The sequence below is a fragment of the Acomys russatus genome, chromosome 26 (assembly GCF_903995435.1).
Source record: "Acomys russatus chromosome 26, mAcoRus1.1, whole genome shotgun sequence".
Taxonomy (NCBI): domain Eukaryota; kingdom Metazoa; phylum Chordata; class Mammalia; order Rodentia; family Muridae; genus Acomys; species Acomys russatus.
The window spans coordinates 50,466,981-50,494,427 of NC_067162.1; the positions used below are offsets into that span (position 1 = coordinate 50,466,981).

At 51.7% G+C, this 27,447-nt stretch overlaps 1 protein-coding gene across 1 annotated transcript; it reads left to right on the forward strand.

Annotated features, from left to right (window-relative positions):
* On the forward strand, positions 1-27,139 carry LOC127209568 (mitogen-activated protein kinase kinase kinase 21-like). The gene is given in 11 exon segments (XM_051169259.1): positions 1-1,062; positions 12,823-13,003; positions 14,869-15,017; positions 15,806-15,981; positions 18,177-18,417; positions 19,667-19,789; positions 21,437-21,587; positions 22,520-22,617; positions 23,942-24,462; positions 24,464-24,683; positions 26,730-27,139. Coding segments are annotated over 11 exon segments (2,988 nt in total). The 5' UTR covers positions 1-305; the 3' UTR covers positions 27,101-27,139.
* The last annotated feature ends 308 nt before the right edge of the window (positions 27,140-27,447 follow it).

The window sequence follows — 27,447 nt, forward strand, 5'->3', positions numbered from 1 at the left end:
GCTGGTGCCAAAGGAAAGGACCGGGAGTGGCCAAGGAGGCGGGGCTGGGGAGCGCGCGTGAGTCCACCGCAGGTCCAGCACGGCCACCGGGCGTCTGCGCCAGCGCCTGCGGGGAAGAGTGAGCCAAACTGGAGGCAAAGCAGAGGCCACAGCCCTCAGGCAGTGGGAGTAACCTTTGTAGCTTCGCTCCATCCTGGTACCCCTTTCCCTGCTAGTTTGGACAGACGATGAGCCCCGCTGGGGGCCGAGGAAGCTGAGGTTGCGGCTACCGCACTTGGTCCACTAGCGACCTTCCAGTCGTCTCTATGGCGCTGCCTGGAGCCGAGGGCACAATTGACACGCCGCTGTCCCCGGGCCGGGGAGACTCGGGGAGCTCGTCCTCCGGGATGTGGGCCGCGCTTTACGACTACGAAGCGCGGAGCGAAGACGAGCTGAGCCTGAGGCGCGGCCAGATAGTGAAGGTGCTGTCCCAGGACGCCGCGGTGTCGGGCGACGAGGGCTGGTGGGCCGGCCAAGTGCAGCGGCGCCTGGGTATCTTTCCCGCCAGCTACGTGGCGCCGTGTGGCCCCGTGCCACCGCCCGCGCCGCCCCCGCCGCGGCCCTGCTCGCCGGTGCACGTGGACTTCGAGCGCCTGGAGCTCAAGGAGCTGATCGGCGCCGGCGGCTTCGGCCAGGTGTACCGTGCCACTTGGCAGGGCCAGGAGGTGGCGGTGAAGGCCGCGCGCCGGGACCCTGAGCAGGACGCGGCGGCGGTGGCCGAGAGTGTCCGGCGCGAGGCGCGGCTCTTCGCTATGCTGCGGCACCCCAACATCATCCAGCTGCGGGGTGTGTGCCTTCGGCAGCCGCACCTCTGCCTGGTGCTGGAGTTCGCGCGCGGCGGGGCGCTCAACCGCGCGCTGGCGGCCTCCGCACCGGATCCCCGAGCGCCGGGACCGCGCCGCTCACGCCGCATACCCCCGCAGGTTCTGGTCAACTGGGCGGTGCAGATCGCCCGCGGCATGCTCTACCTGCACGAGGAGGCGGTGGTGCCCATCCTGCACCGCGACCTCAAGTCCAGCAACAGTAAGTGAGGCTAGTTCCTAGGGAACGTGGTGCCGAGAGCAAACAGGTGTCTGTCCTGGACTCTGAGAGCCGGATGACTGTCTCTGGTTAACTTGCTTTAGGGCTGTTCGTGCTCACTCTGGTGTTACTACCCTCTAGCATCCCTTTAAAAGACAAGAACAGGCGCTTGCATATAAATTCTTGTTACACTCTGGACCTGCGGCAAACTCTAGGCAGTGGGTGTAGGCAGTGGGTGTAGGCAGTGGGTGTATATCTGTGTAGGTCTCCCAGTACATTAGCTCAGGTCTTTGCCAGCCCTGGCCCTAAACGGAGTATGTTTAGCCTGGTGGCCGGATTTTAACTCTCCTCCTCATTTCCTTCCACGTTACAAGCGTCTTATTAAAGTTTCTAATTCCTTTCTCCTGGTGCGCGGCGCTGCAAACGGTGGGCTTCTTGCCTTCCAAGCAGGCACTGTGCTGCTGAACTCCGCCCCCAAGTCGTCTTTCCCCAAACCTTACCGATCAGATGTTCAGATGCCTATGAAATACGTCCTTATTTTGTTTGGAGGAATCTTTTCTGTAAATCGGAAGCGCCCATTTGGGCTGAGAACAAGGCACTGACCCCGGTACAGTACTGCAAACTTTAAGTATCAGGCTGCTGTCAGTTACCTTATCTACAAGTCAGATTGGATTTTCCAGATGTTAGCAAGGAGCTGACATCCGGTCTAAGCACAAACGCTGACAACATTTGCCGCCCACGAGAGCTAGAGGGGTTCGCAGTTTGAAGTTGCTTCTTCTCCACTGAGGGGTCTTCCCACCCCTACAGTGAGATGGGATCTCTCGCAAGAACTGGAGCCAGCCGGAGCTAATGCGCATGCGCACGCCCCTCAACCCTCAGAAACCTGCCAGGACAGGAGCTAGCTGGAAGGGCGTCAGTGTCCTCTAAGTGCCAAAAGATAATAACCAGGTCGGTGAGCGTTACTCTCCTCATAAGCGTGCACAGATTCTATTTTGCTGCCATGGTTCTTCAGTTCGGAAATGTACTTGAAAGTTAAAGCGTTCTCTTCCGTTATGAATGCTTGGAATGTGGTACCCACGTGTGAGCATTGGATGACCCAAGCCCTGCCCTCAGCCTACCTAATTTAAGTCTCAGCTGCTGCAGTGATGGCCTGGGCAAGCCGCCCTGTGTCTCAGCACTCCAGATGACCGTGTGGAAGACCCCGGAGTGATTTGCTTTAAGGATTCTGCCACAGTAACGTACTGCCATGTCTTTCTTTTATGTCCAAGTGCACACGTGGGAGGGTGGCGGTAGGGTGTTCCTGCATGTGAAGGCCTGCTGTAGAGCTTCAGTGTTCTTCCTTAGCTGCCCTATGCCTTTTTTTTTTTTTTTAAACGTTGAGACAGAGTTTCTCACTTTCCTGGAATTCAGAGGATGTGGCTAGGTAGCTGGCGTGTGGAGCCCCTCCACTGGGATCAGGAGTCTGGGCCTCTCCACGGAGTGTGCTGCCAGGCCCGGCTTTCTGTGAGGTTTCTGAGGATGGAGCTCAGGTCCTGCCGTTGGGCTTGCAGGTCAAGCCCTTCTCTAGCTGAGGCAGCTGCACTACAGGGAGTTTATTTATGTAAGCGCTTCATGCTTAATAGTTCCTGCTATCAGTCCCCTCTTGTTTCCTAACGTCTGAGATCCCGGAGAGCAGCATGTGTGTAGCCTGCTGCCACAGAGCAAGGCAAGCCCTCCGTTTGTCCTGCAAACCAGACTGCTGGGAGGCCTCTACAGAAGGGGGTGGGGGAGGGGAGCAGTGCACCTTGCCAGCCCCTCCTCTGCAGGATCTTCACGACAACACAGAACCTGGCATTCTGCAAGTTAATCCTGCCAAGACCCATCCCGTCCTTACACCAGAGGTCCAAGGCCATAGCTGCTGCTTTTGTGTTGTACCCAGTCTGGTTTGGTGGACGGGCTTTTCACGCACACGTGCGGGAGACCAGAGGACAACCTCAGGGCTTTTTCGTCGCTCTGGTGCCTGAGACAGAATCCCTGACCTAGTACAGTTCAGCAGCTCAGTGCCTCTTGAGGGCCACGCCACACGTCAGTGCGTGTTTGCTAGGTGTGCATAAAGCACAGGACGGCATGGGAATCCTTGCTTACATGTGTCCACATAAAAGCTGGACTTTTTAAAAGAGTTCCTAGTACTTTGTAAACTATTTTAAATAGTTTTTAAAGTAAGACTAGTTAAATGGTTTCCCTTGATCCCAGCCAACGCTAGCCTGCTGTGTGTCTGGGAGATCCTTTAGAGACTCCTACCTTTAGCCTTTGAGAATCTTTTCACCTTTGGAACAAGGAGCCAAATTTCCTAGGGCATGAATAATTTCTTTAAAGAGAGTCAAGTTTTCCTTTATTTTAGAATGTTACCATTGCAAGCTGTAGATGTAGCCCAGTTCCTAGTGTGTGTTTTTAGCACAGGGCTCCCCGCATCTTCAGCACCCCAGAAAGTGGGCATGGTGACAAATCGATCCGGATCCCTGTACTGTGAAGGTGAAGGCTGGAGGATCGACAGTCCAGGGTACATACTGAGGTTAAAGCCATCTTGGGCTGTATGAGATTTTTGTCCCCAAAACTAAAACACTTAAATTTTTATTTTATTTTAAGTCACTCAAAATGAACTGGTTGGCTAGATGGTAGCTTGGCCAAGGGTTTGTTCTGACTTCACCTCAAGTACAATTTAGTTAGAACAAGGCGGGATATTTGAATGACTGTGGCCTACTGTGTTCAGAGCAGGACGAGCTGCACAAGGCTCCGCCTCAGTGTGCATTCTGTTTAGTGAATGCATGAGGTATTTTGGGATTCCATCTGATGCGCGAGGCTGTACCTCCTTGTTCTGACTGTGGGGTGTAGTGACACGGCTCCCGCACCTGTTTGACGGCGTTTTTTGCTGCCGGCAGTAGTTGCTGCAGAGTTACTGACTGCAGACAGAGCTTTGGGTCAGTATGGGGCTTATTTGCCTGTGCAGTCACCAATGACAGTGAGGAGCAGGAGAGGACTTCCACCTCAGCCAGCAGCAGTGACTGCTTAAACAAATGTTAGAATTTGTTGGAGATTCTACGCCTTTTGACAGGTTTTTTTTCTTCTCTCGTGCGTTCTAAGTCTTACTACTTCCTGGGGACTTGTCTGTGTGAAGCACCAATGGCTGAGACAGCTTTTGCCCTTTGCTGACTGATGGTTACAAACTTGTGTGTGTGTGTGTGTGTGTGTGTGTGTGTGTGTGTGTGTATGTGTGTGTGTGTGTGTGTGCAGGCCAGAGGTCACCCTCAGGTGTCATTCCTCAGGATGCTGTCTGCCTTGTCTTTGAGACAGGGTCTTGCCCATTTAGCTAGGCTTGCTGGCCATCTGCTGGCCCAGGGGTCCTGCTGACTCCAGCTCCCAGCCCTGGATCATAAACACGTGCTGCCATGCCTGGGTTTGTCATGTGGGTTCTGGGAGATCAAACGCTGGTCCTTATGCACAGCAGGCACATCTCCTGCTGAACCACCCACCCTGCAACCCCCAAGCTGCAGGTGTTGAGCTTCCTGAGGTAAAAAAATGCTGGGAGCACAGCACAGCACAGAGCAAGCACAGCACAGCACAGAACAAGCACAGCACAGCACAGGGCAAGCACAGCACAGCACAGAGCTGTGTGCTTGTGCCCTGCTGGAGAGTGGAAAGAGGCAGTTCTGAGGAGCCTTGAAGAATTCTCCCTGCCCCAGTACTAAGGACGGAGCCCAGGGTCTCACCAGAAACTTGGCAAGCAGCCCCTGTGCTCCATCCTCCGACTTCTTACTGTTTTCATTAGGAGACATGGTCAGGTACCTTGAAGAACTCCATAGCCCAAGCAAGCCCTGAGCTTTGGAACCTCAGCCTCCAGAGCTGCTGGAATGAGTCCGAGCCAGCGGACCAACTACGTATTCGTTCAGAGAGGGTCAAAAAGCAAAATGAAACACCTTGGCTCCAGGATGCATTTAAACCATTTCTGGCTCTTTCTGGGTCACAGGGACACTGTGGCAAGGCAAGGGTGGATGACAGCGTCTCTGCTCATCAGCGTACGATGAGGAAGGGCTGGCGTTCACGCCGGGTAATTGTTAGCATGTCTGCCAGGTAACCAAGCAGGTGAGAGAGGGGCTGGTGGTGGAGGAGAATGAACCTTCTCAGAGCAGGGCCTACAGGAAGCAGCCTGGGTGGAGAGCTCGACTGTGCCATACCTGTGCGCTCAGGACACTCTTATGTCTCTGCCTGGCATCCTGGGAGCGTTTTGTGCCCAGAACTGATGTGCTCTGATTTTTGTTATTTATTTCATATATGTAAAATATATATCTATATAATATATTTAGTATATGTAATAATATGTGTATATATGTTTTATTGCTGGGGATGGAACGCAGGACTAGCAAGTGCTCGACCACTAGGCTACACCGCCGCCCTGACTCATGTTTTCAGTGACTAGCCAATGGGCAGAAGGTTGGTGTGAAGTGAGTGACGGCTGCCATTGCTGTCTCATGGAAACAGCTTTCAGGGGTCTCGGGGTGGGGCCTGAGACACGTGGTGCGGTGGGTCCTTGCTTGCTCACACTGGCTGTGAATGTTTAACCTTACCAGACTCCTGAAAGGCCAGGGCATTAACTTAGGGTCACTCAGGCCTGGTTTTATTTTGTTTTGCTTTTGAGATGGAGTCTGGTGTGTAGCAGGCTGGCCTCACCTCTTAGGTACACAGGATGACCTTGAATCTCAGATCCGTCTCTACTTCCTGAGTGCTGGGATTGCAAGCATGTGTCACCACAGAGTGGGATGGAGCCTAGGGTTTTCCTGCACGCCAGGCAAGCACTGCACCACCTGAGCCATCTCCTGGTCAAGCTACAGAGCACCCTGACTTGTGGTATTGTGTACAGAGTTCCTTTCTTGGAGGCTGACTCAAGTCCTGTGGGGAAATCTGTTCCACAGTTCTTAACACTTCAAAGGCAGTTGGGTAAACATTGCTGTGGAGGCAAATGGCATTTGGGAGGAGCAGTGAGCAGTTACAGGTGTGGCTGGATGGAAAGGCCGGGACGGGTTTGTGGAATGCTCCCGGTGTGGCCAGTGTCAATCACCTTGGTGCTTCACAAGGGTGTGCACGCACAGGGAGCTGAGGAACAAGATGGCATTGTCTGCTTTATGATGGTAGAGTCAGGGATTACTGAACAGCAGCAGTAAAAACGTGACCCTCAGGCATCAGCTTCACACACTTTGTTGATAATTTATGAACAAATCACTGTACATTTGGATTTTCTTTTTAATTCTCTTGAGACTCAGAATATATTAATTTATTTTATATGTTTGAATATTTTGCCTGCATGTATGTCTGCTTACCAGGAACATGCCTGGTGCCCACTAGTGGCAGAGGAGGACATCAGACTCATAAAACTGGAGTTACAGATGCTGTGAGTAGCCATGTAGATGCTGGAAACCAAACCTGAGTCCTTGGAAGAGCAGCCAGTGCTCTTAACCCCTGAGCCATCTCCCCAGTCCTATTTTCTTTTAAGTGGGGTGTGTGTGTGTGTGTGTGTGTGTGTGTGTGTGTGTGTGTGTGTGATATGTGGTCTGGCATCTCCTCACCTTGGTTTTATTTTCTGAGGGTCTGTCACCTGAGGGTGCTTTATTGATGGAACTGCTCTGCCAGCCCCCAGCCTACTTTGTATAGGTGTCCCCACTGTTAACTTACTGAGCTTATGGAAACTTCCGTGTCGAGTTCTCATGCCATGAGCTGTGAACAGTTTTCATGACAACGGAATACTGTTGTGAAGGCCTGTCTCATGGAATTGGTTTGGGAGTGATTTGGTGGTGGTGGTGGTGGTGGTGGTGGTGGGGTCTATTTTAGTTAACTGTGTCTTGGTTTTCTTTCCATGTCTGTCTTCTTGTACTTAGAAAGCCCATTCACTCACTCACTCATTCATACACACACACACACACTCACACACACTCACACACACCCTCACACACACTCACACACACCCTCACACACACTCACATACACACTCACACACTCTCTCACACACACACTCACACACACACTCACACACACACACACACACACACACACACACACGGTTTATTGATTGACAAATAACCCATATATTAGGTGTCTGGAGTCCCTTCGGGCTCTTGGTTCTCTGTAGTGGACAAAGTGGAAACAAGTTCCTCCCCTAGTGCATCAGACAGACACTAAATCTGTTGCTTGGTGAATGATGCTTAGCTTAAGTGCTCAGGTCGGAAGGATGATGAGAGTCCGGTGTGGTGAGCTCATGCTTGGAGTATTAACATGAGAAGCTGAGGCAGGAGGATTGCTGGGAGTTCGAGACCACCATGAGCTCCATGGTGAATTCCATGTTAGCCTGGGCCATCCAGAGTAAGACAGTAAGAAATCTGGGCATGCTAGTGCAGGCTAGTAGACAGCTAGCCTGGGCTACAAAGTCAGACCGTCTCAAGGAAAATAAAAAGGACGAGCTTTTTGTCAGTGTTGAGCAGCAGCGGCCGATTGTCCTCCAGAACATGGGTTCTTAGGAAAGTCCAGAGTCTTGAGGAAGTGAGCAAAGAAGCCTGCTCTTGTGGGCGGCGGCCAGCGAGCCTTTGTCAGGTTCCTGGCAGGAAGCTGCTGTGGGGGTGAGGAGAGAGCCCCTGCGAAGCTTTCACTTGGGATGGCAGGGCTGGTTTGAATGCAGCTGTGCTGTGCGTGGCCTCACATTGTCCCGTGTATGGTTTTGGGTCCGTGAACATCACCAACAGCAGTTTGAGATCACATGCAGAGGGCCCTGGTTGGAGTGAAAATTTGGGACTCAGATTGAGTAAGGGAGGGAGGGGAGTCAGAAAAGCCGGCGGTCCTCCGCCGTGCTCTGTAGATCTTGTGGGAAGAGAAGACAGAGGCAGAAATAGCTGGGGAGGCGGGGTGGGGGGGGGGTGAAGCAAGCGGGGGTGGAGGGCTTCTGTAGGCCAGCAAGGGTAGGGCTGGGGCGTCCTGGCTCTAGGGGCTGGATTCACACACCTGCCTGGCTCTGCCTCTGGGAACAGGTGTGACCCTTCCTCCAGACAGCACAGGTGAATGGTTTCACGCTTGGAGGTGATTGAAGGCCAAAGAGCTCGTGCTAATTTCTCTTCCTTCAGACCACTCCTCCCCCACACAGTTGGTTATCCGGTTACTCAGTTCACCCAACAAAGACAACAGGAAGTACTTGAGAATTGCCAGATCCAGCTGCTATGCTCCCAGCGCCCACAAGGTGGCAGCCGCAGTTCCAGGGGACCTGACTTTCTGTTTGGCCTCCGAGGCCACTGCAGGCACATGGTACACCTGTGTACATGCAGGCAAAGCACTTACACATAAAACAAAATCTTCAGAAGAAAAGAAAGAACCTTCCAGTCATGTGGGAGGGAAGGCCCCCGGGAAGGGGTTCCTACACATTCTTCTATACGGAAGCAGGATCCGGTGAGGAGCCCAAAGATGGCGGCTCGGGGTCCGTGGAGGGGTTCAGGCCCCCCGGCTTGCTATAAGGTGGTGAGCATTCACCCAGTGAGCAAGCTCTGGGAGGTGAGAACACGGAGACAAAGCTGTGGCTTTTGTTTTTGTTTTAAATTTCACAATGACTTTAGATAGCAGAATTGTTAGGAGGTGGGGGGGGGTGGAGGGGTGGGGGGGGTGAGGTGGGGTGGCTCACGTGGAGAATACAAGAACAAGCTGGGCAGACCAGTGTCCAAAGGTGGCAAATAGACTTGAAAGCCGGGGCTGAGATTCAGGCCTCCATGGCTCAGAGGTGAGGGGCGACGAGGGAGGTGGATTGAGGAGCTCAGAAGAAACGCCAACTCGGCATCGTTAAACTTGGACAGTTCGCTTCTGCTCCATACCCAGTGCGCCCTATTGTGTGCAATATGGACATTCACAAGGTGACCTTGTGACCCTGGGTGGAGAGCAGTGATGCTTGTAAGTATTCTCTACTTTATTCCCTGTTTTCCACGCGCTGGCTTTTTTTTTTTTTTAACAATACAATCCTAGTTAAAGATTAATTAAAACCCATCTGTCTCACAGAATGGAGTCTGGATTCAGTGACCCCATAAATGTTGGAGAAAACAGAGTGGGTATGCTGTAATTTTTTTTTTTAATTACCCTGCACGCCAGGGAGACTTCAGAGATGCTGGGGGATTCTCCATCTCAGGGCTGGGTGGGCAGCCAAGGCAAGGCCAGGTACTGAGGAACGGAGCCGACAGAGCAGGGCGGAGAGTGCGGCCTGCAGCCTCAGAAGTTTCTCAAAGGCTCAGCCGATGAGGAGAGGAAGCTTTCCGAGGCCAGGAAGCCCACCCGCTAGGTGTGTGACTCTGGTCCTACCCTATGCAAAGCCTAGGGACCGGAAGTGGAAGTATGCGCCCGAAACCCTTGGGGACGTGGAGGGAGGGCCCAGGCCTAATTTACCCGCTGAGGTGGCACGTTGTGGTTTCGGTCACATTGCCCAAAAGATAAGGAATTTCAGGAATTCTGCCATGCCAGTTGGAAGCCGAGTCCCACACAATGGGCCTTTCATGGAGGCCGGGCCTATGGCTGGCGCTGAGGTGTTATTTCAGCTTGCTTTGTGTTGATGTGGAGTGCGAGGTGCCAGTTGCTAGGGGAACTTTGGTCCCTGGCAGGACAGTTGCTAACAATTGCGCAGGCCGGGCTCCCGCCCACTTAGGAAGGAAGCTCCGCCAGGGCCCAGTTCTCCCTGTCAGCTGCTCTCCTGGGTTGTGGAATCCATGCTCTGGCCTTCGCAAGGGTGCGGATCTGGGGACTAGGCACATTCTGAGGTCCACGGTCAATGCTGCTGCTGTGCCTTCTGCATTGGTGATTTTTCTCATTGTTGTGGCCAAATTCCCGATAAGACTCCTGAGGGATGAAGGGTTTATTTTGGCTCACAGTACAGAGGACAGACCAACCCCTCCATGATGGAGGCACAGACAGGAGTGGGGGGGCAACCGGTCAGGTCACTTTCTGCACTTAGTCAAGAAAGCAGAGTGTGAACCGGAAGTGGGGCCAGCGATACCCTAGAGGCCCCGCCCACTGTTACTTTTTTTCTCCAGCCAGGCTCCACCTCCTAAAGGTTCTACAACCTTCCAAAACAGTGCCAGCAGCTCGGGACCAAGTGCTGAAACACCTGGTTCTGTGTGTGTGTGTGTGTGTGTGTGTGTGTGTGTGTGTGTGTGAGAGAGAGAGAGAGAGAGAGAGAGAGAGAGAAAGAGAGAGAATGCCTGAAAAAATCAGATTTATAGAACTTCGAGGTCTTTTCATCCCTGGGCCTTTATAGAGGGATCATTATTCCTTGCAAATAAAGATAGCACAGTGTGGGCGTGGCAGGGCGGAACAGGAGCTGGTGAAGACACAAATCATTTGCGTTTGTTTCTGTGGTTAGGAGCACCCACTTCAAGGACTGGGGACCACATGTGTTTTTAAATAGGGAATTATCGTTCTTAAAATTCAAAAGAACAAAATGGGCTTTTAGCTTCCAGGGAAGAGCTATTCAAGCAGGCATCTAGTCAGCATGAGGTTTTGGCTGTTGCCTCCCTGGTAACAGCAGCGCAGGGATGGAGAATGTGAGAGATCCTCCATGCAGGGCGTTTTGGTTAGGCTTGTATCGCTGCTGCAAAAACACTGTGACCGAAAAGCAAGTTGGGGAGGAAAGGGTTCATTTGGCTCACACCTCCATATTGCTGTCCATCACTGAAGGAGGTCAGGACAGTCTCTCAAGCAGGCCTGGAACCTGGAGGCAGGAGCTGATGCAGAGGCCATGGAGGGTGCTGCTTACTGGCTTGCTCCCCATGCCTTGCTCAGCCTGCTTTCTTATAGAGCCCAGGACCAGCAACCCAGGGACGGCCCCACCCACAACGGCCTGGGCCCTCCCTCATTGATCAATTGTTCACTAATTGAGAAAATGCCACACAGCTGGATCTCATGGAGGCGTTTCCTCAACTGAGGCTCCTTCCTCTCTGATGACTCTAGCTTGTGTCAAGTTGATACACAAAGCCAGCCAGTGCCCAGGGACACCTCTGCTTACAGCCCTGGCATCTTGGGTTACATTTTTTAATCTGTAAACTGGAAGTTTTAATTCTTCCCTGGCTGGCTGGCAGGAGAAGGGCTGCAATGTGTGGAAACAGCTCTGCTCAGTGGGAGATGGCTGACTGACAGCATTGGTATCTTTACTGTTAGAATGGATGCTATAGCATTGGTGAAGGCTAGCCCAGCATTGGTGAAGGCTAGCCCAGCTTATGTTGAGGCATACAGAGTATAGTGTTGCTCTGGGGGCTTGGGGGAGTGAGTTTCTCTAGTTGAGTTTTATGTGTAGTTGCACAGGGAAGTGTTAGGCTGGAGGTAGAAAAGCAGAGGGGACGGGCAGGCACCAGCAGGTGTGGGCTGAGCCGGGCAGCCTGCCCTCTGAATTTCCAACTTCATGAAGTCCTGGTATCTCACTAATTATCTCCATGGGCTCAGACGTCTGTGAGAGTTCTGCAGACATCGGTCCTTGATAAGGAGTTATGTTAATATGTCATCTATTGGCGGCAATCTCCTGTGCACTCAGCAGGAAAGACACTCTGCTTTGATGAGGAAGGAGTTTCTTGGAGTGAAACATTTATTTTTCTAGTCGTGTTGACTTTGATAACTGGTCTTCTCTGAGACATCCTGGTAAAAAGGCTCTTGACCCTAAGAATCATTAACTTTCTACCTCAGCTGCACCATGCTGGAAGATTATCTTAAAACTTTACCTGGCCATGGCTGCATACGGCTATAAGTTAAATAAAAGTGGCAGAATGCAGATATGTTCTTGACTCTGGTAGCTACCATGTGATTGTATTTTTTAAAATTTATTTAATCTAAACGAGTTGATAATCTTATGTTTACATTTCACAGTACAATGAAAACTGCACTTTAAAATTATACTCACCCTGCCCCCGCCCCCGCCACCTCCAAAATTATTCTTTTTGTTTGAAGCTGGGGCTGGGTTTCCTTGTCAGCCTCAGCTCTGTGACATCCTGGTGAAATACAGCAGGTAATACAGAAGTGACAAAGAGGCCCCTTCTGCTCTTATCTGTCTGTCTGGGTTGTGCCAGTCTAAGAAGACCCCATTATAGGGTGAGTGGGGGTTCTCAGTGTTGTCAGCCCAGGCATCATGGACAGACGGCCACCCATGAGTGACCTCATTCCAGAAGCAAATCTCATGGAAATCATCCCAGGGGAAGGAGGGCCTCCCCCATGGGTTTTGGGGTCATACTGGGTGGCCTGTATCCAGGAGACAAGGGGTGGGGGAGTCATGGCGCACGTCAGAAGAAGAGCAGAGGGTGTGCCTGGAGGGAGCTGTCCTTAGAGCCGTGGGCACAATGCGAGCAATGTAGTCACAATAAAACCTGGGCATGTTTTGATGCCGGCCTTGGCTACCCAAACAAGATGGTGTTTCAGATGCCATTTTAGAGGGCTAGGCACGTAGCTTAGTGGTAGAGCACCCACTAGGATTCGGAGAGCTCCAGGTCCTGTCCCTGGTGTGAAGATCAAAGATAGAGGGAGGGTGGTGGGAGGCGGGTGTGAATACAACCACTGTGTGTGTCATACGCAAGTATCTGTGGTCAGAGGTTTCTTCTTCTTCCTCTTCTTCTTCTTTTTTTTTAATGGAAAGGGTTTTGCTATTAAGACTATGAAGCAAAGCAGTAGAGGACTTATAAGCAATTGGCTGGGGGGTCGGGCCGTGTGCCCACGTCCCTCCTGCCCTTTCCCCTGCAGTTTTGCTGCTGGAGAGGATCGAGCATGACAATGTTTGCAACAAGACACTGAAGATCACAGACTTTGGGCTGGCGAGGGAGTGGCACAGGACCACCAGGATGAGTGCGGCGGGGACCTATGCCTGGATGGCCCCGGAGGTTATCAGGTCCTCCCTGTTCTCCAAGGGCAGCGACATCTGGAGGTGAGCACCCGTCTTTGGTTGGAGCTGCAGTGGCTTGCTGCTGCTGCTGCTGCTGCATTGTTGCTGCTGCTGCATTGTTGCTGCTGCTGCTGCTGCATTTGTTCTTTGGAGTCGGCAGGGCTTCGTGGTCCTGCCTCGAACAGCAAAGTGCGTGCATGCGAGGGCAGCTGACTCAGACGTGGTGGTGGAGGTTGCTGCTCAGCGCGTTGTGTCCCATGGTAACAGGGTCTGGGGTCACGTCTTGAAGGAGAAAGCTTTATTTTGGCTCAGGGTTTCAGACATTTCCATCCACGGGAGAGGAAGAGACAGTGGAGGACTGAAGGGGGCAGGGGGAGGACTAGCCAAAAACAAAAGGGCATGAAAAAGCCATAATTTATGGGGGAAAATGACATTGAAAAGGGATTCTCTTTTGTTAATTTTTAATTTTTATTTATTTATTTTATGTATATGAATGCTCTATCTGCATGTACATCTACATGCCAGAAGACGGCATCAGATCTCATTATAGATTGGTGTGACACCGTGTGGTTGCCGTGAATTGAACTCAGGACCTCTCTACTTGTAACTTATATATTGAGACAAAGACTCTGTAGCATCCCGGGGACCATGGGGAACCCTAAGAGCTTTCCCTTCCATGGCTTAGCGAGTCAGACCCTCTGAGGGCAGAGGCTGAGCATGCGCATTTTATAAAGCAGCAATGATCTTTTCATGGAGTTTATCATGGGGACTCTCTGCCCGGATGAAAACAAGCTACAGAAGGGAACTCGGCTATCTTTTAAGAAATTAATCTGTCAGGGGTTTTAAAAAAAACCTGCTACCTTCCCCATAAATTGATTTTATATTGAACGTCATGCCCCAAGGCTAGGCCCCTCGCTGTGTGTCTGCCGTCCTCCTGTAGTTACAAGCTGGAGTTGGGGGAGCACACGCTTTAGAACCTCCAGATGCAGCCAGAGCAGACACAACTCCGAAACCCACCTGTACTTTGGTTTCAGTTGTGCAAAACCTGATGATCTGAATTTTCATTAGAAGTTGCCGGTTAGGAGAGAAGGAGAGATGCGAGGCCGGTGACAGTAACAGATGGCTGGGGCCTGAGAGGTGGTTCAGTGGGCAGAGGCCCTTGCTGCCAAGCCTGGCACCCTGAATTCAGTCCTTGAGACTCAGCTGGCAGAAGGGGAGAACAGCCTCCCACCAGAGAAAGTCATCCTCTGACCTCAGCTTGCAACCATGGTGCTCACGTGGACATGCACTAAATTAAAAAAAAAAAAAAAAGAAAAACCAACAACAGCAACAAGAATGTCAGCTGTGCAGGCTCAGTGGTGTGTAGAGGATGATCCTGTTAGCCCAGGGCTTGAGAGTGTAGCCCCGAGCGACACAAAAGCTCAGCCCAAGTGTGTGTGATTCTGTCATCTAGTGGAGGATTAAAAAGAAATTCTGTGCGTGGATGTTTTGCCTGACTGTGTGTCTGTGCACCACATGTATGCAGTACCTGGGGAGGCCAGAAGAGGGCACTGGATGTCCTAGGACTGGAGTTGGAGACAGCTGTGAGCTGTTAAGTTGGTGCTGGGAATAGGACCAGAGTCCTCTAGTGACCCTTTAACTGCTGAGCCATCTCTCCAGCTCCTTTCTGGGGACTTCTGTGAGACAGGATCGCACTGTGTAGCCCAGACTAGGCTGGAACTCTTAATCCCTCTGCCTCAGTCTCCTGAGTGCTGGGGTTGCAGATGTGCAGCACCGTAATCCAGCTATTCTGGGGTAGAGCTGCCTTGGGTCAGCTGGAAATGCTGATCCCAGTGGCAGTCGGCTGACGGCGTGGGGGAGGATGCAAAGGGCGAGCCCAAGTCACTAATGGGAACTTTGCTTTCCAGCTATGGAGTGCTGCTGTGGGAGCTGCTCACAGGAGAGGTCCCTTACCGAGGCATCGATGGACTGGCTGTGGCGTACGGGGTGGCCGTCAACAAGCTCACACTGCCCATCCCGTCCACCTGCCCTGAGCCGTTTGCAAAGCTCATGAAAGGTGTTGTTCAGCCCTGATCTAGAGAGTCTGGGGGCCAAGGAAAGTTCTTAACAGGGACAGATACGATATTCTTATTTTTTTAAAAAGCAGTGTGGGTGCTGTTGAGGTGGCTTGGCTAATAAAGGCATTTGCCACCAGGGCTCACAGGCTGAGTTTGATTTCTGCGTGCTGGAAGAGACCAGATGCCCATTGGTGCTCCCCTGATACCCTAAGCACGCATGCATGCACGCATGCGCGCGCACATACACACACACACACACACACACACACACACACACACACACACACGGCGATTGATTGATTGATTGATAAATAAATAAATAAATGTATAAAATTGAAAAAGCAAAGGAAATATTAAGCTAGGTGCAGTGACACATGTCAGAAATATTATTATTATTATTATTATTATTATTATTATTATTATTATTATTATTATTATTAGAACAGGATCTCCTATTAGCTCAGGCTGGCCTGGGAACTAACTCAAAGCAATCCTCCTGCCTCAGTTCCTTGAATATTGGGCTTCTGGCACAGCAGCTAGGCCTCAGCACAAAAAAAAAAACCCTTGCATCCATGGACCAACACAGGCCCATCCATCTCGTTGTGAATCTGTCACCTCTGACACGAGTGTTGGGGACACGGGGCACTTGGGTGCTCATGGATATGCACGTAGGATCTTCAGCAGTCAGCTCTGCAGACGGGGTCTCCTGGTTTAGGGCGACAGGCAGCCTTCTTGGAGATACAGCTGTAGTGAGAGGAGAGAGTAATGTGACTCTCGTTTGTCGCAGAGTGCTGGGAACAGGACCCTCACATCCGGCCCTCGTTTGCCTTCATTCTCCAGCAGCTGACGGCGATTGAGGAAGCGGTGGTGACTGAGATGCCCCAGGAGTCCTTCCACTCCATGCAGGAAGACTGGAAACTGGAGATTCAGAACATGTTCAACGAGCTGCGAACCAAGGAGAAGGTGAGAGTGCCACCTGGGCCACGGGGACGCCAGCCGGGGTGGTCTCACTGCACAGTGCCACCCAGGCCAAGGGGACGCCAGCCGGGGCGGTCTCACGGCACAGTGCCACCCGGGCCACAGGGACGCCAGCTGGGGCGGTCTCACTGCGCAGTGCCACCCGGTCCACAGGGACGCCAGCCGGGGCGGTCTCACTGCGCAGTGCCACCCAGGCCAAGGGGATGTCAGCCGGGGCGGTCTCACTACGCAGTGCCACCCAGGCCAAGGGGACGCCAGCCGGGGCGGTCTCACTGCGCAGTGCCACCCAGGCCAAGGGGACGCCAGCTGGGGCGGTCTCACTGCGCAGTGCCACCCAGGCCAAGGGGACGCCAGCCGGGGCGGTCTCACTGCGCAGTGCCACCCAGGCCAAGGGGACGCCAGCTGGGGCGGTCTCACTGCGCAGTGCCACCCAGGCCAAGGGGACGCCAGCCGGGGTGGTCTCACTGCGCAGTGCCACCCAGGCCAAGGGGACGCCAGCCGGGGCGGTCTCACTGCGCAGTGCCACCCAGGCCAAGGGGACGCCAGCCGGGGTGGTCTCACTGTGCAGTGTCACCCGGGCCATGTGTCCCTGTTAATTAATGCTGGCTTTGTTTCAGACTAAGAATAAAGAGTACTGAAAACATATAATTTGAAAGACCCTTCCCTCTTTGTAGGTTTTTTTTTTTTTTTCCAAGACAGGGTTTCTCTGTGCAGCCTTGACTGTCCTGGACTGGCTTTGTAGACCAGGCTGGCCTCGAACTCACAGAGATCCGCCTGCCTCTGCCTCCCAAGCTGCTGGCCAGGTCATCTGCACCTTTGCACTCAAGACGCAAAGGCAGGAGAAACAGAAGCTCGGGGCCAGCCTGGGCTACACAAGGCCCTATCTTTAAAAATCTTTCCAGATTTAAAAAAAGTGAACACGTAAGAGAAGTGAAGAGATGGTTTAACATTTTGCAGGGATCTTGGTTTTCCCCTAAAGGATTAAGAACTGTACATGTATGTAACATGTAACTATGAGCGTCATCCTTTCTGCATTGAGTTGTAATTGGAGATTTATTTTGAAACCTAGGTGGTAGAGGGCACACTGCCACCGGCACTCCCAAAGCCCCGGCTTCCATCCCAGAACCTCAAAAACCAGAGCCTGTGACTAACACACACTTGTGATTCGCCGTGCTCAAGAGCTAAAAAAAAAAAAAAAAAAAACAACAACAGCAACAACAACAAAAAAAAACCCCTGAGAGTCCTGCAAATTTTTTTTTTTTTTTTTTTTTTTTTTTAAATATTTTTATTTAATTTTTATTTATGTGCATTGGTGTGAGGGTGTCAGATCTTGAAGTTACAGACAGTTGTGAGTTTCCATGTGGGTGCTGGGAATTGAACCCAGGTCCTTTCGAAGAGCAGGCAGTGCTCTTAACCACTAAGCCATCTCTCCAGCCCCGTCCTGCAAATTTTTAAACTGTCTCTTCACCTCTCTAACGTGGTCTCTTCTCTATGAGGAAAAATGTTTGGGGTGGTTGTATCTCTGCAGCTCCTGCTGCTGACACCCAGCATTGCACAACATAAGAGAGTGCAGCCTGACGGTCACTGCTCGGCACTCCATCTTAGCTTGAGGCTAGCCTGAGCTACATAGACTGGGTCTCAAAACGTGAGCAGATAAATCAGGTTACTCACAGCTGTTCTTTGTTGACGAGTGTTGGTGTGTGACTTACATGTCAGTTCAGTGGGTCTCAGCCTTCCTAACCCTGAGACCCTGTGATACAGCGCCTCATGTTGTGGTGATCGCCCCCCAACCATAAAATTACTTCATTGCTACTTCATAACTGTGATTCTGCTGCTGTTATGACTCATAACATAAATATTCAAGACGCAGGATGTCTGGTATGTGACCCGAAGGGGTTGCGACCCACAGGTTGAGAACAGATGTGTCACGTGCTCATGAAAGCCAGAGGTGAACATAAAGCCACGATAACCTCAGGTGTGAACATGAGTGAGGGAGGCCTTTCCCTGTCGGGGATGAACAGAGGAGAAGGGAGCTGGCGTTGGTGTCCCCCATGGTTAATAACAGGCTGGGTGATCGGCAGCTCGGGCCATCTTGGGCACAGTGAGCTCACTGTGAAGGGCTGGGGGCGGGGAGCGGAACAGGAAGCCCGTGCTGAACTTCCGGGGTCCTAACTTTGCAGGAGCTCAGGTCCAGGGAGGAGGAGCTGAGCCGAGCAGCCCTGCAGCAGAGATCCCAGGAACTGCTGCTCAGACGCCGAGAACAGCAGCTGGCAGAGCGGGAGATCGACGTGCTGGAGCGAGAGTTGAACGTCCTCATCTTCCAGCTGAGCCAGGAGGCACCACATGTGAAGAAGAGGAAGGGGAGGTTCAGGAGAGGCCGTCTGAGGCTCAAAGATGGCCACCGCATCAGCCTGCCCTCAGGTCCGTGCCGTCGGGAGGTAACATTTCAAGGTGTGGATGAACGGTTCTGTGAGTGAGTGAGTGCACAAACGCTTGCCAACCCTGGCCCTGACGCATTGATTGATGTGGAGAACATTCATGGATGACATGTGAGACGGAAGTTGTGTGACGTCACTTCTCCGGAATATTTGGCTCTCAGCAGTGAGTGCTGTGATGGGCATCTGAATATAAAGGAGAAGGCGGGCTGGAAAGCCAGTATACACTAGCCCCTGTTTCTGCCTTTGTTAATCTTCGTGTTCTGGCCTGCATGTATTGCCACCGTTATATGTTTATGAGTCCCTAAACTTGGGGTGGGAAACGACCAAGAACTCGGGTGGGAAGATCCAGTGTTGGAAGAGTGAAATCTTTCCAGCCAAGCCCCACTCTTCAAAGATAGAGAGGTGGAACAACAGCCCACCTTCTTTTTGTTGTTGCTTTATTTTGTTTTTTTTTCAAGACAGGCTTTCTATGCTTAGCCCTGGGTGTCCTGGACTTGCTTTGTAGACCAGGCTGGCCTCGAACTCAGAGAACCGCCTGCCTCTGCCTCCCGGGTGCTGGGATTAAAGGCGTGCGCCACCACCGCCCAGCTAACACTCCACTCTCAAAGCCCTCCTCCAGTGACATATAGCCTCTAACAGGGACATCCCTCCCAGACCATCCAGACAGCCCCACCAACTGAGGGCCAGGTATTCAAATGCCTAGAGCTTTCGGGGGGCACATTTACCACTCAAGCCACCACACACAACATACCCTGCAATGTATTCTTGTACTTTATGGAAGAGACAGTGATGCCTGGAGTTCCAGAATGAGCCAACATGGCTTGGTCACTTATTCTGCCACGTCCTAGCCCTGTTCCCAGCCTACGACATCTACAGAAATGAAACCACCCCATATGAACTATCTGTGCTGTCGTAAGAGCACCCTGACAAAGGCGATGCTGAGACTCGCATTAGCAGGTGGCCAGCCATCACTGCAGGGAGCTCACGGCAGGAGTGCAGAGCAGCTGGCCACATCCACAGCCAGGAGCGGAGAGAAATGAGCACATACCTCCTTGTGCCCGCCTTTGAGTCTTTGAGAAGCGATACAGGGCCATCCTGAGAAACAGGCCCAGAGATTAGCCCTGACATGCCTGGAAGAGTCTCTGCCTAGTTGACAGTGCTGGCTATGACTGTAAAAAGACAGTGAGGAAGGTGATGGTATATCCCTGAAGAGTTGGCTCTTTCTTTCTCAGATTTCCAGCACAAGATCACGGTGCAGGCTTCCCCAACCTTGGACAGGCGCCGGAGCTCGGACAGCAGACTCTGCAGCCCACCCAGCAGCCCCGTGATGCTCCCCCGCCTTCGAGCTATCCAGTGTGAGCTCTCGTCCATGGCGCAGCAGCCTTCCTCTTCGTCAGGGCCATGCCTGCCACGGCCACACTGAGTGGCTGTGCTATCACAGTGGTCTGCGTGGGTGGGGGATGGTGAACACATGGCAGTGAAGATTTGGAAATAAAAGCTGGCCTTGGGGCCAGACGTAATGGCACGCTTCTGCAGCCCCAGCACTTGGTGTGGAAGGGGGAAAATTGAGGGCAGCCTCAGCTATATATCGAGTTCAAGACCAGCCTGAGCTATAGGAGACCCTGTCTGAAAGAATAAGAAGAAACAACCAAAACCAAACCAAAACAAAACACCCAAAACAATAGCAACAACAAAACACAAAGAAGTTGGTCTTGGCTTTTTAGGACATTTTTTTCATACTCCAGTATAAATGTGACATTGTGTCAATGCAGTGGGGACCTGGAACCAGGAGTCCAGGTTATCTCAAAGACACTGCCACACTAGACAGCATCTCTGCCTTCTGCTGAGGTGACTGGGGATATAGCTCAGTGGTAGAGCACTTGTTAGGTACAGGAGGCCTAAGACCTAACCCCAGAAAAGTAATCCTAACGCTAACCCTAACCCTAACCTCTGACCCTGACCCTGACCCTAACCCCTGACCCTGACCCTAACCCTAACCCCTGACCCTGACCCTAACTCTAACCCCTGACCCTGACCCTAACCCCTGACCCTGACCCTAACCCCTGACCCTAACCCTAACCCCTGACCCTGACCCTAACTCTAACCCCTGACCCTGACCCTGACCCTAACCCCTGACCCTGACCCTAACCCTAACCCCTGACCCTGACCCTAACTCTAGCCCCTGACCCTAACCCTAACCCCTGACCCTAACTCTAACCCCTGACCCTGACCCTGACCCTAACCCCTGACCCTAACCCTAACCCCAACCCCTGACCCTGACCCTAACTCTAACCCCTAACCCTGACCCTAATCAGGAACTTGAACATGCTTTGAGCACTTTACAAACAATATAAAGAAGATATGTTTTCCTGTTTACAAAAGTCCTGTTTTAAAAGGCAGATGTTTGGATGCAAGTTTGATGTCTGTCTTCATGAGATTTTCCCTTCCATGTACACATAGATAACTACACAAGTCTTAAAAATTTATTTTACATTTATTGTAGACCAGGCTGGCCTTGAGCTCACAGAGATCCACCTGCCTCTGCCTCTCAAGTGCTGGAATTAAATGGCATGCGCCACCAAGCTCAATACTAGTTACACAGTTTCAAAGGAATGTGTGGTTTGTAGTTTCTTTAGTAATCTCTGTGTGTCTGTACAGTGTGTGTCCATGCATGTGTTCGAGTGCCTGCACGCGTGTGCCTCAGAGACTGTGGAGGCGGGAGGAGGGTCCTCTCCTGTCATCTCCTTTGAGACAGGTCCCCAGACCACATGGATGGTGATCTGCTGGGGATTCCCCTGTCTCTACACTCTCAGTCTATTCCTTTTTTTCCTAGTCTTTTTGCTACTTAAAAAAAAATTTCTTATGAATACAAAAAGCAGTGTTCCAAGGTGGGTGAGTGAGTTGTTCTCACTGGTCTGTCAGGCGCCTTCACTCCATGCAGAACAGAATGGATTTCGGACTTTTTAGTAAAGTCAGTGTGTGACAGTGCTTTTCCTGTGCAGTAACTTCGGATGAGAGCAATAAAACCCGGGGAAGGAACGCGGTCTTCCGGCAAGAGGACTTTGAGGATGTGAAGAGGAATTTCCGGAAGAAAGGCTGCACGTGGGGACCGAGCTCCATTCAAGCGAAGGGAAGACCGGAAGGCCAAGAGCGGTAAGTGTGTGAGGAGGGGGCGCCTGGCATGGCCTGGGATAGTAGAGCCTGCCTGTGTCCAGGCTGCAGTTAGACTGACGCAGAGACCCCTGGGTGTTGCCTCAGTGTTCTGCAGCGTGTTGGGCTGACTGTATGACATGACTATTCAGTAAGTAATTTGACATCTTCATGTATCAAGTATAATTTGTGTTGTTCAGTCCTTTAGAGGACCCGGGTTTTACTCCCAGCACCAACCTGATGGCTCACAGCCGCCTCTAACTCCAGGGGATGTGTCTCCCTCTTCTGGCCACTGTGGGCACCCAGACATGCATTTGGTTTGCACGCATACATTTGTCACAAAAGGATCTAAAATGTTAACAGTTTTATTTGTACTTTGTGAGGCCTTCAAAAATTCAAAAAGCACAAAGGTGTCCTCTTTGCACTTTTAAAAACTCAGCCGCTGGACTGAGATGCTCAGTGGAGAAAGTGCTTGTCTGGTAAGCAGGAAGAGTAGAGTCCCATGTCCAACACTTGCAAATGCTGGGCAGGTATGGCAGCCCAGGGTAATCTTAAACCCTTGAGGGGAAGAGACAAGGGATCTCTAGGGCAAACCGGCTTTGCCACCCTAGGCAGACTAGGTAGACTCTGCCTTGATACAACGTAAATAGAGAGCAATTGAGGAAGAGATGGAACATCAGCCTCTGCCCTCCACGTGCAGGGCACAGAGGTGGAGAAACACACATGCACATACATACACTCACCACACACAAGTAACCATGCGCACACACAGACACACACATGTGCACAAGCACAGACACACACATGTGCACACATGTGCACACACACACATACACACACACGATCATACCAAAGCATTTATTGCTAACATGTGTCTGCTAACATGGGGTCTCCTGCAGTTTTATTGTGTGAACACAAATGTCTTTCTCTCACAGGGTCAGACCTCTCTCAGATGGCCACAGCCCTTGGTCGTCTCTGTTAATAAAAAGTCAGAAAACCACACCCTTGGCTTCACTGTTTGTGGGCCAGCCAGGTAACTGTGCCTCAGGAGGTGGGAGGCTGGGCTGTTCTTAGCTCCTGAGGGCTCTGAATCATCTCACGTGGCCCTCAAGTCTGCTGAAAGGTAGCGTCAGGTCCTTCACGTAAGCCCGTGGGACTTCTTGGCGCTACGAAAGTGGGCTCCACGTGTTTGGGGACATAGAGTTCATAGCTTACTAGATCTTACCAGAAAATCTAGCACTCCACTCAGCCATGTAGGCCAGATGAGTTTGGAATGGTAGCTTACGGACTAAGGATGAGCTGGGGTTATACTATAGTCTGTGTAGAATGAGTTCAAGAAGGGAAATTACTGAAGGCCTTCAGGATGGCTATTAGCAAAAAGAACCCGGCCATTTACACCCGAGCACTCACAACAGCCTTTTTAATACTGTGACAACATGGAAATGTTTCAGTAAAACTAGAACTCACCCCCATGTCCCCTCCTCTTGAGGGGTCCCTTCAATAAGCAAGGAAAATTAGTGGAGGGACCGGGGCTGCGTGTGAGCAGAGGTCCTCAGGGGAAAGGCAGGTGTGTAGAGAGAAGTCCCGCCCACTATCTTGGAGAGCATGGCCGTCCTCATGGGAGTGAGGTTATGTGTCGGAGATCACCACACAGGAAACAGGGCAGGTCTGTTGTGTCTTACCTTGAGCCCAGCACAAGGAGGTTGCAGTTGCCTCACACCTACAGGAGAGCCTCACCCCCCTCCTTAGCCAGTGAACTTGGTGACCTCCGTGGGACTCTGGCCTCTCTGGAGAAATCACCTCCCTACACACCCATTGCGCTAGCCCCAGCTTCTGATCGGGTCTGTCACAATGCAGCTTTCTGGCGCCACCTCAGGACTTTGGATTTTGTGCCAGGTTGGCCAAGAACTTGGGTGTCTTAGTTGCCGCTGGCTTAGGTTTTGCGACCTGAGAACTCTTGACGTGCTATGTAGCAGTCTTGTGTGCAAACTGAGCAGTGGACAGGGGCTGTGCACTTTGGCAAAGCAATAAAATATGTGCATCTTATACAGTGGTGTGTGTGTGTGTGTGTGTGTGTGTGTGTGTGTGTGTGTGTGTGTGTCCCCACACTAATTTCTGTCATCAATGCTGATGAACACTTCCCTGAAGGGCAGGAAGTACCGGTAACTTCCATACAACCTTTGGGAGCCTGCATCCCAGGGCTCGGGGCTCTTCCCACCAGAGTTCTCTCACTGAAAGGCTTCTGCGTGTTTTGCTGTAGTGTGGTACCTCATGGAGTCCAGGGTGTCAGTACAGGCTCAGTGCTGGTGTTTGCTACACAATAGTTCTACGGTGCTTACACCTGTATCTCTGCTTAGGACCGTGTGAGGAGCCAGGCCTTGTCCCTGATGGACAAATGAAGTCCCCTGGCCAGGCCTCTGCTGCTCTTCCTCTTTGCAAAGACAGCCAGGGAGAACACTCAGTCGTTGCTGAGAATCGGGAGGCAGAATCCCCTAAGGGCTCCTCGATGAACAATATGGGTGCGCCCATGCCGAGGAAGAAGACGGAGTCGGCTCTGTGTGAGTGTGGGGTGCTGCTGGCATCACTGGCTTTGGGACTGGATGTAAGGAGGCTACACGGAGCGCAGGCCCCCAAAAAGCCATCACCCAAAGAGGAAAAGAAGCAAGAAGGCATCCTCCAACGGGTCCCTAGGTGCCAAGAGAGCACCGGCCCACTCCTGAATCAGCTGCCTGCAGGCAAGACACCCAGTGATGATGATCCTGCTGTCCTGCTGCCAAGTGCCACCCACCTTTCCTCGAAGCCTTCTCTCTCCACGAAGTGTCTGCTGCAGGCTGGTGAGGAGGAGCCCTCTTTGGGGAGCACCCGGGTCTCTTGTGGTCTCAGGAATGCTCAATCCAGATTCCTGTTCTGTCGCCCCAGAAAGAAGCTGTGAACTCACCCCTGGGCCAAGAGTTAAGACTGACTGTGGCGTGCTGAGAAGCACATCACCTGCTCTCCCGGAGCAAACAGGGGAGAACCTGCCAGCCGGTGCCACTGGAGAAGACAAAGAATACCACTGTGTGCAGCCAGGGTCTGAAGAGACCCCCTCACAGTCTCCAAGTAGGTAGCAACAGCCCGGTACCGGTGCTATGGCACTGGGGAGGCTGGGGAATGTGGGCTGGACAAGCGGTTCCTCTTTTTCTAGTGATTTCTGTTAATAACTTGACACTGTGTGAGCCTTTATAATTTTAATGTCACCAGAGCGTAGACTCTGAAGAGAGGGCCTGATTAGGATCCAGCAGCTTCAGACTGTAAGATCATGTAGGTACAAAGCAAGTGATGGGTGACACTCGGGACCAGGGTCTGGCCACAGAGATGGGTCACAGGCCCATGTGCCAACAAATAGAGGGCAGAATAGCTGACCACAGCCCCGAGCCACAGCCATCTAACCCCATCCCTAAACTTCTCACCCCAATGCGGACACCAACCTTAACCCTAGCACTAACGCTAAACGCCTAACTCTAACCCTAAACGCTAACCCTAAACAGTAACACTAACACTAAACACTAAACACCTAACTCTAACACTAAAAACTAACTCTAACCCTAACACTAACACTAACGCTAAACACCTAACTAACCCTAAACTCTAGCCCTAAATACTAACACTAAACACTAAACACCTAACTCTAACCCTAAACCCTAACAGTAAACAGTAACCTCTAATTCACACATAAAACCCAATCCTAACCCTAAACCTAAGTCTTGGCTCTAAACCCTGATTCTAACCCTCTCACCCTAATGCTGACCAGAAGCTGTCTTCAGGCCTCCCTGGGATGCTGTTGTAACGTGCTGTGCTGGGCCCGGACTGAGGTCCTTGTCACCTGTGTGTGGTTGGTGGTTGGTGTGTGACAAAGCTGCAGCCGTAGTGACTTAAACACTAGACCCTATTTCTCTCACTGTCCTGCGGGTAGAAGTCCAAGGCAAGGGTGTTGGTAGGACTGGGTCTTTCTGAGATGTCTCTGCTGGGCTTGTTCACACGGTCTCTCTGTGTCCCGACACGGCGGTTCTTATGAGTGTGTCATGGTCAGAAGACACTGGGGCCTGCCCATATGAACTTATTTTAGTGTAACTACCTGTGAGGATCCAGGTGGCATCTCTAAGGCTGGGGAGACAGGTCAGTGAATAAAATGCTTTCTGTGCACATAACGCAACCTGATTTCAACCCCCAGAATGCACATCAAAATATTGGGCGTGGGAATAATGGGAAAACGGGGGAGGGGAGGAATGGGAGGATACAAGGGATGGGATAAACATTGAGATGTAACAAGAATAAGTTAATAAAAAAAAAAAGAAAAAAGAAAAAGAAAAAAAATATTGGGCGTGGTGGTGCACACCTGTAATCACAGCATTGAGGATGGAGACAGGCAGATGCCTGGGGCTTGCTGGCCAACCTGTCTAGCCAAATCAGTGAGGGACCCTATCTCTGAAAATAGGTGGAAACATCTGGGGTACACACACACACACACACACACACACACACACACACACACACACACACACACACACACACACAGGCACCCAGGTCATGATGGTGTCACAGCTAACCGTGTAGAAGCTGGTGCTCAGGTTTGCTGAATGTGACCTTGGCCACATCTCAGGTTTGCTGAATGTGACCTTGGCCACATCTCTGTAACACGTCTGTGTACTGATAAGCTGCATCACCTCTCCTGTAGTTAGGTAGGGCTGTGCTAAAAAAAAAAAAAAAAGGCAACCGTACAGTTACAGGTACGTCTGTGCCTTGTTTCTTCTGTATGTGAAGGTAGTTAGATTACCGTCATACAAGGGTTCTCTGAAGCTGTGGCTATGTAAAGCTATTTGAGCCAGGCACAGTGGCTCATGTCTGACATCCTAGCTATGAGGGGGCTCGGTGAACATGGCTGGGAGAATTTCATAGAGCAAAACACCCTTTCTGGTCTAATGTCATATTTTCACTAAGGAAGACGCCCTGTGGTGGCTGTGAAAGGCTTGTGTAATCACAGTCTTGAGGCTCTAGGTAACCCCACCATCTAGTTGAGTACTCGTCACTTTTTCTCTTCCCTCATCGCTTCAGAGGTCTGTCTGCTCATTGTACATTGTCTGTCCGTCTTGGTTTTCCTTTGCCCAGGTACCCATGGAGACTCTGGACGACCATGCTCCACCTCACCTGCTCCTCGCAGTGACTGGGCAAGCCAGGACTCTCCTGCACAACCCCACAGTGTCCAAGCCAAGTGCCAGGCATGCCCTGCCCTGCCACAAAGCCCACACACTGCTCCATTGAGAACGTCCCCGCCTCCCTGGGCCTGTGACAAGGACCATGTGCTGCCAGCCCTTGCCTGTTTCCTTGGTGCCCAGGAGGGGAGCAGGTACCAGGCACCTTCCTCGCTGGACACCAACTTGGAAGGTCAGAGCAACGACTGTGCCATGCCCTCCTGTAGAGTGAAAAACATAATGTGCCAACCATCCATCTATGCCCTCGAGAAAGACTTTCTGACCTGAGGGCCTTTGCCCTCCCGACATTGTCAGTGGAGGTGGTCACGTGCAGGCACTGTGCCGTGTGGAGGGTGCTGACCCTGAGGCGTTACCGGTGACTACGGTTGGCTGCATTGTGTCCCCCACAGGAGTGCAAAGGAGTGTCAGCTGAGCCGGGCATCGTCTGAGCCTGCACCCATGCTTCACCCTCATGTGTGCCCAGCCTCGAGCACGTGGCGAAACTGCAGTGACCGATGCTCTTTGCTTCCTTTCTCATCCTTTTTCTCTTTTTCTTGTCCTTTGGGGTTTTTGTTTGTTTGTTTTTTGTACAACAGAAAGCCAAGAAGTAGCTATTCACTTCTTGACAGTGATAA